Source organism: Strix aluco, chromosome 9 (genome assembly GCF_031877795.1).
Source record: "Strix aluco isolate bStrAlu1 chromosome 9, bStrAlu1.hap1, whole genome shotgun sequence".
NCBI lineage: Eukaryota > Metazoa > Chordata > Aves > Strigiformes > Strigidae > Strix > Strix aluco.
The window spans coordinates 25,976,759-25,990,158 of NC_133939.1; the positions used below are offsets into that span (position 1 = coordinate 25,976,759).

A 13,400-nucleotide genomic window follows, 5' to 3' on the forward strand; every position below is an offset into this window, starting at 1 on the left:
TCCAGGATGCCGTGCAACAGCTATAACCATCCTTGACCTCCTTGTGCCCCACAGTGCTTTGGAGAAACCCAAACACTGTCTTCTGGCAGGTCTCACTGGGTTTCTGCAGCCAAAAGCTCTGGGAGCTTGTCAGAATATTGATACCACAAATAAAACATTTGATAAAATCCCAGGAAAAATGGCAAAAATCATATTATGGTGTTACTGTTGGATGGGAAAGAAAAGATATCTATCACCATCAAAGCTACTGCAGGGAAACAAGGCTCCAAGGACTGCACCACCAGTGCTGCCCAGTTCTGCTCCTCATGCATTAATTCCCACCCCAGATTTGGTTTTGTGTCTGTGGGGGCTGCAGTTGGCCATGCCAGAGGGTCCCACATGAGAGAAGGCTCTTCTACAATGGGCTGTAAAGGTTTGGCTTGTTCGAACTGTGTGTCTTAAAAAAAAAAAAAAAATCCACCATAGCTTGGTTTTAATGGGCTGCCAAGCGATTGGGGAGGGAGGGTCACCACGGCCCCCTGTGATGTCTCTGGGTTCCTGATGCTAACTACAGCCCCAAGCACCTCCTGGCACCTCCAAACAGGTGGGACAAAGGCAGTTTTACTTTTTTCCTTTTCCAAGCACATTTTCCTTATGTTGCTTCGTATTTTTCTAAACAGGCGTTTGCTACGCTGAGTTTGGTGTGCGGGTCCCCAAGACCACGGGCTCTGCCTACACCTACAGCTACGTGACAGTGGGGGAGTTTGTTGCGTTCTTCATCGGCTGGAACCTCATCCTGGAGTACCTGATCGGCACGGCCGCGGGCGCCAGCGCCCTCAGCAGCATGTTCGACTCGCTGGCCAACCACACCATCAGCCGCTGGATGATCAACAGCATCGGGACGTTGAACGGACTAGGTGTGTCATGCCGTGCATAGCTACCTGCATTAATCAGGGCCTGAAAAGTAACTGGAAGCTCGTCAAAAGTCAGACATGGATATTAGGCTTCATTCATTATTTACCATCCGTCTGCTTCTGGTACTTTGCCTTTGCAGTCTGGTTCACAGACAGGATTCAGGGGGATAGGATACACAGTACTTTGAGTCCCTTTGGGATGAGCTGGCATTTTACAGAATAAGTACAATCCTGTTAAGGCACACGCAGAGGCTTGTTAAAGAGTACAAGCTGCTGTCTGCAGTGCTGCCGTGTAGAAATCCAGGGCTGTGATGGTCCTGTATGACCAGCAGTTCCCGCAACAGTCCATGGGTCCTACCAGTAAGTAAAACAGCTAACTGTCCTGTACTTGTGTCATAAAAACTTAATGTTTGATTGATTTTTAATTGATACTTGGTAGATACCTGTTATGCAAACTGGGACCTGATCATTTGTTTGCTGTCCTCCCCAAACTCCTAACAGTGTCTTGAGGCATTAAGATTTATTATCCTAATAAAACCATTTTTGCCAGTGGAGGCAGGGGCATCTGGAGACCACCTTTGCAATGACACCAAGGAGTTCTGCAAAGCTTCAGGGTCTGAAAAGTGTTTTAAAAAGCCCCCACAGAGTTTCTGGAGATGCTTTCCACAGCTGTGGATGGAGAGTTACCTCTTTTCTCTTACCTAGGGAAAGGAGAGGAGTCATACCCTGACCTTCTTGCTCTGGTCATTGCTGTCATTGTCACCATCATCGTGGCCATGGGGGTGAAGAACTCAGTGGGGCTGAACAACGTGCTCAACGTCATTAACCTGGCAGTCTGGATCTTCATCATGATTGCTGGTCTCTTCTATGTCAAAGGTGACAACTGGTCTGAAGGGCAATTCCTGCCATTTGGATGGCCAGGGGTAAGTCCTGGGTGCATGAAGAGACACGCAGCACCTAAGTGGTGACATCCACCTGCCACGCGCTCAGCTTTGCTCGTGGTATACGTACCCTATTTCCACTGCACTCTCCAAATCTCAACCCTGCCAAACCCACCTGCACTTTGGCCAGGGACCTCCAACTTCCACCACTTCCAGCTTGGATCCAGACCTCCTTGCTCCACCAAACCCAAAGGGTGTGGGCAATGCTTTGCCCATATCTCCTGCCACCTCTCAGAATAAACCTACAACTTTTCCAAAATGTCCTCCTGGAGAGCCAAACTCCACGTGAAAATATACACCAGGAAATGCCACTAATTGCCAGGCAATGGAGAAAATTGCAGTGGCTGTCCGAGACAGGGCGCTCAGGAGGAGCTGGCTCAGCCTCTGCAGAGGGGGAAGTACTTGTGTTGGCTGGTTTTCAACAACAATGTTCTCAAGCATTTGTTTTGAGCACTTCATAATGCCACCTGCCAGTACTTATTTTATGGATGTTCCCTCAAAGCTTACTGAGAATTTGGACATATTTGGCTTTTTTAGCTTGCTTGCACTGGTTTTTATCCAAGGATGAACAGAGACTGAAAATATCTCAGCTGGCCTAAACCCAAGATAATTTCTCAGATTTACACTGCTCGACTCCATCGGGGTTTTGTGCAGAAAAATAAGCAAGAAAGTAAAGTAAACCAAGAATCTTGATTATTGAAAGGGTCCCAAGCTGCCATACAGTCCCTGCACCTCCCTTCAGTAAATCAATACCTCTCTGTCAGAGAACAACAGTGAGAAGAGCACTGAGGCCCGTTTGAGAGGAGAGGTCATATTTACCTTTGGATTGTGCTTGGCTTTTTGTGCCATACAATAGGAATTAAAAAGAGAAAATAGAAAATAGCTGTTTTGCTCCAATTCAACTCACCAAATATCTCCTGGCAAAACTCCATAGTTTTAAAAGATACATATCCAAAACACCCCAAAACCGATAGGGTCTTCCCGTCGTTTTCAGCTGGTTGGTTGTCTCCCAAATTACTTGTAAAAGTAAATCCAGCACAGTGCAAGCATGAGATCCCCAGGAGTATAGTGGATACTTAAAAAAGGTAATTGCAGGTAGTCCCCTTAAAGAGGTGAGTTTCACTGTGTGCTCAGCTGAGATGACAGAGATGTGATGGACATGATACCCATCTATCTAGCTAGATGTATGCGAGAGCTTCACAACTGCAAATTAGCTCACTCACAGTCACACAGTCTTTAGCCTGCTTCAGCGTTTCTTTCCTATAAATGTCCTTGTTAATATTGTATATTTTAAAAAATCGCATTAAAAAAATAGCTAAACAGTACAAATAATTCCTCATCCAAGTGCTCCAACGTGTGCTCCTAAACTGTCTGCAGCTTCCAAGCAAAACAGAGGTTGTTTGGAAAGCGGCGCACATCTGACTGTTGCTGCTCTCTTCTGCTTCCTCTGCTAGCGGATCTTGCTGCCACATGAGACATCTTGCTAAGATGGAACGTGTAAACATGCTCCAGGTCCCTACTAATATAAATGGATTTGGGCTGGAGGATTGTGAAAGCAAACCTGAATTTGGTTAATTGTGTCCTCTGTCACTGCCAGGATCTCCCAGCAGATTCGGGCACTGTGCAGGCACAGGTTTGTGGTGCACCACGAGTGAGATGCGGATGCCTCCAGTGACTCGAGCAGCACGTTGAAATCTTTTCCCTAGACCAGATCACTGGGTTATGGGTGCTCCCAGGGTCAGTCCCCAGATGGGAATGCTCAGCTCTATGTGTGCACACCTGACCTGCCCCCACTCACTCTTTAGCTCAGACAAGGCAGAACTGGGCTCCTTCATTTTTGTTCAGTTCCCTCTCCCTGGTTGGGTGCCAGCCTCCCTCCTGGCACTCAGGTACTCGATCCTCCTTGCAGGTTCTCAAAGGGGCTGCGACGTGTTTCTATGCCTTCATTGGCTTCGACATCATTGCTACTACAGGAGAAGAAGCAAAGAGTCCCAACACCTCCATCCCCTACGCCATCACAGCCTCGCTCGTCACGTGCTTGACAGCATATGTGTCTGTAAGTACTGGCTATACATACGTAAAAGTACATAAATATATATGTATGCACATATAGACATATATATATTAAAAAAAAGTGTATATATATATATATAGCATGTCCCTTCTGGACATCTGCACGGCTCCCCTCCCTGTGAGCCGGGGTGTCAGTCTGACCCTCGGACAAGGGCCCTTTCTTTGGCGGGGACTGAGACATCAGCTGTGTTTCTGTGTGACTGTAGTGTCCTGCCGAGACTCCCCGCGGCCCCAGCCTGGTTTGTCCCCAGGCTCCTGTCACCCTGCCGAGATCCCTCTGCCAGCTGCAGGGAGATGGTGGCAGCTGTTTTTTTCCTCACGCCTCATCCCTATCCACAGCTATTTTTGCAACCAGAAGTGCAGCGAAGTGGAAGGAGCAACAGCATTGCAGCAACCTTTCTACATGTTTTCGGGAAAAGCAGCACTGACTCTGCTGGAGATATGGGAGGGAATTCCAAGTGAGGGTGAGGATGGGTAGGGATGGCTATGTGAGAGGTATCCAGCTGCTCTGCACCCCAGTAAATTCATATCTGTACTCAGAGATTTTCCCTGTAAAAGGACAAAACTGAATCACGAAGGAGAAAAAATATCGTTCTGATTGTTTCAAAGAGACTCACCCACTGCCTCTCCTGCAGCGTGGTGAGCTTCCTCGCAACCATTTTCTCTTTGGCTCAAATAGGATCAGAGTGTTGCCCCAGGCAATGCCATCTTGGGTTTTGGGTCTGTCCTGTGGGGAGTGCATGACTCAGGCAGTGCTGTCCCCACACAGGAACTACCCAGTGTGTTATTAACCCCACCGAGTCCCACCAGCCTCCTGCACCACCACTGCAGCAAGGTTCAAGGTGTCACCTTCTTGCCTTCGGAGGCCTTACCTCTAGCATTTTACATCCCCTCCACAGGGGACATAGGGATATAATCCCAATCAGACTTGAAATTTTTTGGCTTTCCACCCTTGAGAAGCAGCTACCACACCCTGTGAGTTCCCAGCTGACAACCATGTCCTGTTCCTCTTGCCTTCCCCAGGTGAGCATCATCCTCACACTGATGGTGCCCTACGATGCCATCGACACCGAGTCCCCACTGATGGAAATGTTTGTGGTCCATGGCTTCTATGCAGCCAAGTTCATCGTTGCCATCGGGTCTGTAGCTGGCTTGACCGTCAGCTTGCTGGGCTCCCTCTTCCCAATGCCAAGAGTCATTTATGCCATGGCTGGTGACGGGCTGCTCTTCAGGTCAGTCATGCCTGTGCTGACACTGGTTTTTTTTCTCCCTTGGGACCCGGAGGGGAAGTGTGCTGGGAGGGATGGGGACTGTCCTGCACCCTGAGAGCCTGGTGCCATCACTGCAGGGCCCAACAGGCATGCACAGACTCCGTGTTTGCAGAATGGGGCACACACCAAAGCAAAATCCTAGGGAAAAGAAATCAGGAGAAATCTACACAAAAGTTTCTCATTTGATGCTGGTACCTAGAGATTCAGCTTATGGGAGGATGAGCATTTAATTCAAGAGTAACTTGCAAAGGAGAGCAGTTTATATGCATAAAATCTTGGCATTTGTTTGCACCTGTCCAAGTGCCCATTTCAGAGCTGGTTAGACCTAGATCTAACTCCAGATCCAGTCTCAGCAGTATTTCCAGTCCCCAGGTGTCTGGAGTCTAAGCATCAAAAAACTACAAGAGCTGAAGGGATAACATCTCTGACCCTGGCCTCTCCAGCCAAGTAAGTTATTGCAACAGGGAACTCCTGTCATCTGCAATTTTAACCTTCTGCAACTGTTTCGCACTCTAGATTTTTGTCCCACGTCAGTTCTTACACGGAAACTCCCGTAGTGGCTTGTATTGTCTCCGGATTCCTCGCAGCGCTGCTCTCCTTGCTGGTCAGCCTGCGGGACCTGATAGAAATGATGTCCATCGGCACGCTGCTCGCCTACACGCTGGTGTCTGTCTGTGTCCTGCTCCTCCGATACCAGCCTGAGAGTGACATCGATGGCTTTGTCAAATTCCTCTCCGAAGAGCACACCAAGAAGAAGGAAGGCATCCTGGCTGACTGTGAGAAGGAAGCTTGCTCCCCAGGGAGTGAGGGAGAAGAGTTCACTGGCCCACCAACCAACACATGCGGGGCAAAAAATCTGCCATCGCTGGGGGATAACGAGATGCTAATTGGGAAATCTGATAAATCCACCTACAATGTGAATCACCCCAATTATGGCACGGTCGACATGACCTCAGGGATAGAGGCAGATGAGTCAGAGAACATTTACCTCATTAAACTGAAGAAGTTGATTGGCCCTCGCTACTACACAATGAGGATCCACCTTGGACTGCCAGGGAAAATGGACCGCCCCACGGTAGCCACTGGCCACACAGTCACCACCTGCGTGCTTCTCCTCTTTGTCCTGATGTTCATCTTCTGCTCCTTCATCATTTTTGGGTCAGACTACATCTATGAGCAGAGCTGGTGGGCTGTCCTCCTCGTTGTGCTGATGATCCTGCTCATCGTCGTGCTGGTGTTTGTGATCTTGCAGCAGCCAGAAAACCCCAAGAAGCTGCCCTACATGGCACCTTGTCTCCCCTTTGTCCCTGCCTTTGCTATGCTGGTGAATATCTATCTCATGCTGAAGCTCTCCACAGTCACATGGATCCGATTTGCCGTCTGGTGTTTTGTGGGTGAGTCCCAGATTCATTTATTTTAATTTTTTAATTGACACTCTTTTGAAAAGATGTTAATAATAACTTCCCTAATTAGAGTGCTTAGGCTGATGCTTCTTCAGCTGGGACATACCCAGTCCTTTACATTTGCCCCTTGTCAACCTGAAGTTCTTAGAAACCTCGGTTAATCAAGCCCCTGAACCACAGCTAAATGGAAAATTACACCTCCAGAAAATGTCAGTTTGATGGAAGTAAACTGCTCCATGCAAAGGTGACTGTTTTGATGAGTCCTTTCATGCAAAGTAGGTGGGTTCTGGAAATTGCCTCGCAGGCAGGTTTCCTACAGAAATCTGCCTGCTTTCTTGCTATTTCACCCACTTGAGCTCTTCAGCAGCCCACACCAAAATTTCAGCACTTCATTTCCAAAGCCCAGAGCTGCCCAACCCCAAAAGCCCTGGGAGAGACAGTCAAGGGACCTGTGGACTGTATCTCCTTTTCTTGGTCTAAGTCCTTAACTTCGTGGCACGGGGATCTTGAGACTCACAGGCTCCATTGCAGACCATTTTTTACCAAATTTAGGCTCCCTGGCACATAGCCAGGACCCTGGCATCTCCATAGTTTCCCTTGCTTTACTTTGAAACCCACTTACTCCACAAACCCAAGAGAAAAAGAGTTGCTCTCATAGCTCCTCCTAAAGGCTCCCAAGTCTGGACTATAGAAAACTGAAACAGCAAGACAACATCAAAGCCAAGGATACTCTACAGAGGAATAATAACCCTATGGGTAAACATACATCTTGCAGCAGCCCACAGGAGCCCCAGACAACAGACTCTGAGCTTGGTGCCAGCACCCAAAAAGATCATCCCTGGTCAAGTATTCCACCAGCAGCCCTCCCCTTTGGGAGCAGGGTTCAGGGTCCATGACTGAGAGGGAGAAAGTGGTGAGGAAAGAGAATGAGGATTGATGCAAAGGTTATAATCAGCTGCCACCTCCTGTAAAGGCAGGAATCACCCCTGGAGTGGTAGGGCGACAGGCACAGGCCACCACACTGGGCTCACCAGCCTTTGTCCTTTTCTCAAATGCCTCCTGACATTTGTAGATGTATGAGCTCAGTTGGCAGAGCCAGGAGATGACACAAACAGACCTTGGATCTCCCTCAGGTGTTAAAGTTTAGAGTAGTCTCATGGTTTGAACCCTTTGGGGAGAGGCTGCTACCACGTTTTTGGTCCATTTTGCCATCCCCTCTTTTGCTTCGGGGGGAGGACTGCAGTTATCCTGAGTCAGTCCTGCACGACTGAGGTGCCACAGCAAAGCTCCATCTCTGAGAGTCCCCTAACTCCGAGCCCAGCTGTTGGGCAGTAGCTGCCACATGCACTCTTTGGGCTGGAGAAGACATGCTCAGTGCTCTTTTGGCCCTCAAAGGCAATAGGTGAATCTGTAAATCCAGGGCAAACCCTTCTACCTGGAAGCAAAGATGACTCCAAAGCATCAATTTAATCTGCTGTGATTAAATACTTTCCCCTGTGGGTACCTCTAATACCTCTTCAGCTGTCAGCAATGGCAACAAGTCAATTAAGCCACTCCATTAAGGTGTGATGGACTCCACCAGCCCCATCCATGGCTGCTTGCCTGTTGTGGGAGGCACATCCGATTTGTTTTGCTGGCAGAGATGTGCGAGCCTGCCATACAGACTCTGGATTTAACCTCGCAAGCAGTCCCCTGTGACCAGTCCCCAGCATATGGAGAAGTCTGGGTTTCTCTACACACACATCTGGGGTAGGTTAATCCCAGGATCCCCTGGAAATTAGATCTCCAGATACATTTGCTTCTGGGGAAAACATTGGTGCAGGAAGGTGAGATCAGGTAGGGCTAGGGGAGAAGATGAAGTGAAACTCCTGAGGGGAGGATGACAGGATTTCACAGCTGTTTTAATACCAAATACACTCATCCTGTCAACTCTAGGGCATACATGGCTGTGAGCACCAGCAGGAGAGACACTGAGAGCATGAGAAAACTCCAGAGAGAAGAGAGTAGCCAGGAGGGTAACAGGGTGGAGATGAGAATTGTTGGCACTTGGGAGCCTCCACACGTCTGCTGGGAACTGCTGTCCCACCAAAGCTGCAGATGGCACAGTCACGTGGCCAGCAGCCATCCCAGCTGATGTTTAAAACATACAGCCCTCGGGTCACATCTGGCAGCCCGACAAACTCAACAGCTTCAAAGAGCAGACATTGACTACAACATACACTAGCTTAAAAAATATAGGCATATTTACTTATGCTTAACCCTTATCAGCTGGAGCCAGCCCAGCACTGGGTGAGAGGAGGCTGGCGGTGAGCCGGGCTGGATCCCTGACCCACCCCAATGTGGGCTTTGGGGGACAGGTGCCATTTTGGATGTTTTAACCTGGGGCACAGGGCCAGTGCAGGTGGCTGGGGTCCAACCCTCTCCCTTTCGCCCGCCGCAGGTCTGCTCATCTACTTTGGCTATGGTATGTGGAACAGCACGCTGGAGATCAGTGCCCGGGAGGAGGCCCTCCACCAGAGCACCTACCAGCGCTACGATGTGGACGTTGACCCCTTCTCCGTGGACGACAGCTTCTCCTATGCCACTGAGGGCGAGAGCTACCCGGGCTGGGGTCCCTCCGAGGACAAGGGCTTCTCGTACCAGCAAATGGCAGAAGCAAAGGAAAGCCATCGGACGAGTAGCAGGTCGAAAAGCAAAGGCAGGCACAAACCGCCGTCGGAGGCTCTCATCGCCAACGACGAGTTGGACTACTCACCCGAGTAGCAGGGTGGACAGCGGGGCGCCACGCTGACCAGCCGATGAGAAGGGTCCCCGTGGCTCCCCCATCCTGTCCCATCCTCCCTGGGTCCTCCACCACCACTCCGCTCACCTCTCCGGTCCTCGGGACACGCTCTGCGATTGCCGTTGACCCTGAACCAAATGCACTCGTGGCCCGTCCCAGCTCCACTGGTCGGGTCTCGCTGTGGTGAATGCTGGCTGATCCCCCAGAACCGGTTGATCTCCTGGCACCAGCTGCACTGGTGGAGGCGGTGGAGCGGGAGATGTGCCAAACTGGGAGGGCGTTGAGAGGTGGAAGGAGCCACATGAGGGGACAAGGCCAGTTGTCCCTGGGGAACATCCACCTGACAGCCGCAGCAGTGGGATGCCACTCTTACATTTTTGGCACTTTCTTAGTACGTGTGTTTTTTAATTTGAACCACCTAGAAGTAATTGCTGAGCCAGAGGGACAGGCGGGTGGGTAGGTATGAAATGGAGATGGACAAACTCCTTTCAAGGGATTAGCTCAGAGGTGGATCCAGGGACGTTGGCCCCATCACACAGAGTTTCCCTGGCCCTTTCTGGCATAAAGGCACCCGGCGCACATAGCTGTACTACCCCTGTGTCCATGCCCACACCCCAAATCCAAGCATCCCAAATACTGTGATTCAAAATTAGTCCGTGTCTCAATCAAACCTTGAAGTCCCAGCATGGCCAAACATTCTAAATCTGCACTGGTCACAGTGAGGGCTGTGACCCGCTCTTGGCTCAACCCACCTTGTATGAATGGTCAGCAAGGTCCACACACCATTTCTCTGAGCATCACTGGTCAGAGGCTGGGAGTTCTTTCCACCATATTGTGTCTCTTACAAAAACGACTGCGCCATAATTCCTCACTGTGGTGGGCACATTTCAGTGCTCACTCTGGCCTCAGTGCTTCAGGAACACATCTGTGCCCCAGCAAAATAGCAATGTCTGTGGGTCAGCCACATCTTGGCAGGGCTGGGCCACGCATGGCAAGCGGAGAGGACTGAGCTGCTGAAATATCCCTGCTGCCATCTCCACCTTGTACCATTTCCTCTGTTTCTGACCCTGGCTTGGTGATGCTGTATGAAAAAACACTGAAAAGCGGCTCGTTTTGTAGGTGAACATATTTCAATTTGAAACCAAACAGAGCTGGTGGCTCGCATGGCAGAGGTGGTCAGCAGGTGGATGTTTCTCACAGTTAAATCCTCCAGTACAGCCCTGGCCAGCATGGCCATGACCCCCAGCAGTGCCATCAGGTTCCCTGCCGCCAGCATCAGCGGTGACGGGGTTTGGTCACAGCCACCGTCTCCCCCAGCACAGACAGCAGCTGCACTGCTGAGTCAGTGATTAGCACCAGGTCCAGTTCTGGAGCCCGTCACCAAGTTCCTAGTTTAAAACACTGCAACGGAGGAACATCTTTGAAAAAATTATAGCTAAGGAAGCACCCCATCAGTGACACTCATCCTCCTCCCGGCTACCGAAGGCTGCAGCTGGATCCATCCCCAGGGCTCCCCTGGAGCTGCCCAGACCAACCCCCAGTACCAGGGGCTGCTGCTGGCATCCCAGGGTATAATTTAACATTGACAGGAGCGTGAGGCAGGATTTCCAACATATGATGCTGAGAACCATTAACACTTTAGTTCACTGGATGAGGCTCAGCGCCCTGAAACGCAGTGCAGAGCCTGCCTGGCATCCTCTGTGGGCAAGAGGGCTGCTGGGTGTAGAGGGTGCCTGGACCTGCACCCTTCCCCATTGCTCCTGGGGCTCACGGGCTCGATGAGACGCTCTGCCCATGGCTGCAAAAATTTCCCTGCAGCTCCTGTCCCAAACGGTCACAAACTACAGTCCTTTTCTCAGTGGGGAAGAGCATCCAATTCTGCATATCTGAACCCAGAGTGCCCCAGGCAAGCCAAGGGAAGTTTGGCCTCTGCAAGGGCTTCAGGATGGGAGCGAGGATTTGGCAAAAGGACCCGTAAACTTTGCTCTGGCATCTCTTCACGCTGCCTGCCCCTACCATGCTTCTACAAACAAAAAACCCAAGTGTGTCCCAAGGAAAAGCTGTTTGCAATGTGCACACCGTTCACAGGCCAGCTCGGGAAACCTTTCCAGCAGTGCCGAGCGCCTCTCACAAAGGTCACCTCTCACTCAAGCTTGGCTGCTCTCGTCCTCGATGCCTTAGAAGTACCCAGGAGAGATGGCACCTCGCAGGTCTGGCTTTACATTTTCAGGGAGAAAGATTGATGCTATTTTCCTACCAGCTCTTGTACTGTACCATATCCAAGGTAGTCGTCTTCGTCCTGCTTCCGCACGGTATTTAGGCATCTGCTGAATCGCAAACTCATGCCCAAGTACCCTGTTGAATCAAAGCCTGTTATTCCTTTTGCAGCCTTAATCTCTTGCTACAGAGCAGTTACCAGTACCAGTGTCTGTTGTCATGTCCGCTCTAGTTATGCTGTATAATTTGATGAGGGCTTGATCCCTTGCTCTTTGGTGTCTTTAGGAACCTCTCCATTGGATCCATGCATTGAGTGAAGCCCTTCAGCTGCTCTTGTTCGTGTTCACTCATCCTCCTTCCCATTCCCAGGGAAGCGCTGGGGCAGGATAGTCACAGGACTGCCAGGAAATGGCATTTGATGCCACAGCACCATCTAATGTGGATGGGCTGCTGTCAGCCCTCGCCGTGTTGGGGGTAGGAGCTGTACCCTCCTCCCTAGCCCACCACATCCCACCTAACGGAGGGTTGTAAAGAGAAGGCGGCCAAGCAACAGGTTGGGTCTTACCTGGGTTTGCCAGTAGCCAAGCAGATGGTGCCCAGGCAGGCCGGTTTGCAGCAGGGTCCCCCCACCCTGCTCTGGGAGGCAGTGCCTGGGGGACACACGGGTCCTGCCTCCATTTGGGAGCTCACGTGCTTTCCCTTGTAGCAGGCATTGGGGTCTTCAGTGGGCACAAGCAAAAGCTGCAAAGGCCCAAATGTTCAGGTGCGTCCATCACCTCTGGGCATCGCTGGCCCCGGGAGCAGTTCCAGATGCTGGGAGGAGGTGCAAGTGCTTGTTTTCCTGAAACCCCAAAATCCAGCCTTTCCCCCTGGGTGCCCTCAGGGAGGTTCTCACACCCCTGACCCATCAGGAGGACACAGGCAGAGCAGTACCACCCTGCTCCCACCACCGCCCTCCACGCGGCACGCACCCCGGGGGGGCCCAACGCATGATATGGATGGAGCATAAATACCTCAAATCTTCCAGACCAACTCTATAGGATCTCAGTCACTCCACAAATCCACTCTGCATGGTTGTGACCACTCAGTTATGAGGCCCAGCACGCCGGCATCCTCCACACGGCAGAGAAATCATGCCCCAAAAGACATGGGATGTTGTAAATCCAGCTTGTAAATGATCTTCACTTCGTTTTGTTCGGTCTTTCTGATGTATATCTTGCTTTTTTGGCAGATGGTACTTTCTGGTGTAACAATTCTCTGCAGTTCTGGTATGAAATTGATGTATTTGTTAAAAAAAGTTTGTTCTATTGATTTTTTTTTGTGGTTTCCAAAAGCCCATTGGTGCATTGTACAATGGGATCTTGTAGCGTGTAATAAGAAAGAAAAAAAATATGCAGATGTGTTATGGGGTGATTTTTATTTTCAAATGATTGTGTTGTTGACAACTATATATATAATATATATATATAATCAAGATACTAAGAAAAAAATCTAAATTTACCAAAATCTGTATATTTTAATAAATGCATAAAGCTTTATTGTGTGCCTTTACATTTAAAAATCAAACAGGAACTAAGGGATTTTTAAAGAAAGTCAGAGACAAATGTGTCTTAGTATCAGTTTCCATAGTAATGTAAATCTTTTAAATAAAAGACTAAACTGAAAAAATAAAAAAAAGAAACCCCATATAAATTTTGTTAAGCCAATCAGTACCTGAAGGTCTGATACTTTTTCAATGCTAAATTGAAGCTAGAGATGAACAAATCTTGCCTTAAGTGCTTCAAAATTTCCTTTGTGGAAGATACATTTCAATGGGCTGA

At 49.7% G+C, this 13,400-nt stretch overlaps 1 protein-coding gene across 1 annotated transcript in view; it reads left to right on the top strand.

Moving 5' to 3' along the window:
* SLC7A14 (solute carrier family 7 member 14) overlaps nt 1-13,118 on the top strand; it is a 33,093-nt gene extending 19,975 nt beyond the window's left edge. Inside the window, exons 3-8 of the mRNA XM_074834281.1 lie at nt 660-892; nt 1,595-1,816; nt 3,744-3,890; nt 4,931-5,139; nt 5,695-6,572; nt 9,022-13,118. Of these exons, the coding sequence (XP_074690382.1) occupies nt 660-892; nt 1,595-1,816; nt 3,744-3,890; nt 4,931-5,139; nt 5,695-6,572; nt 9,022-9,344 (2,012 nt within the window). The 3' untranslated portion in view covers nt 9,345-13,118. The remainder of the gene's footprint in view (nt 1-659; nt 893-1,594; nt 1,817-3,743; nt 3,891-4,930; nt 5,140-5,694; nt 6,573-9,021) is intronic.
* Nucleotides 13,119-13,400: the final 282 nt, after the last annotated feature.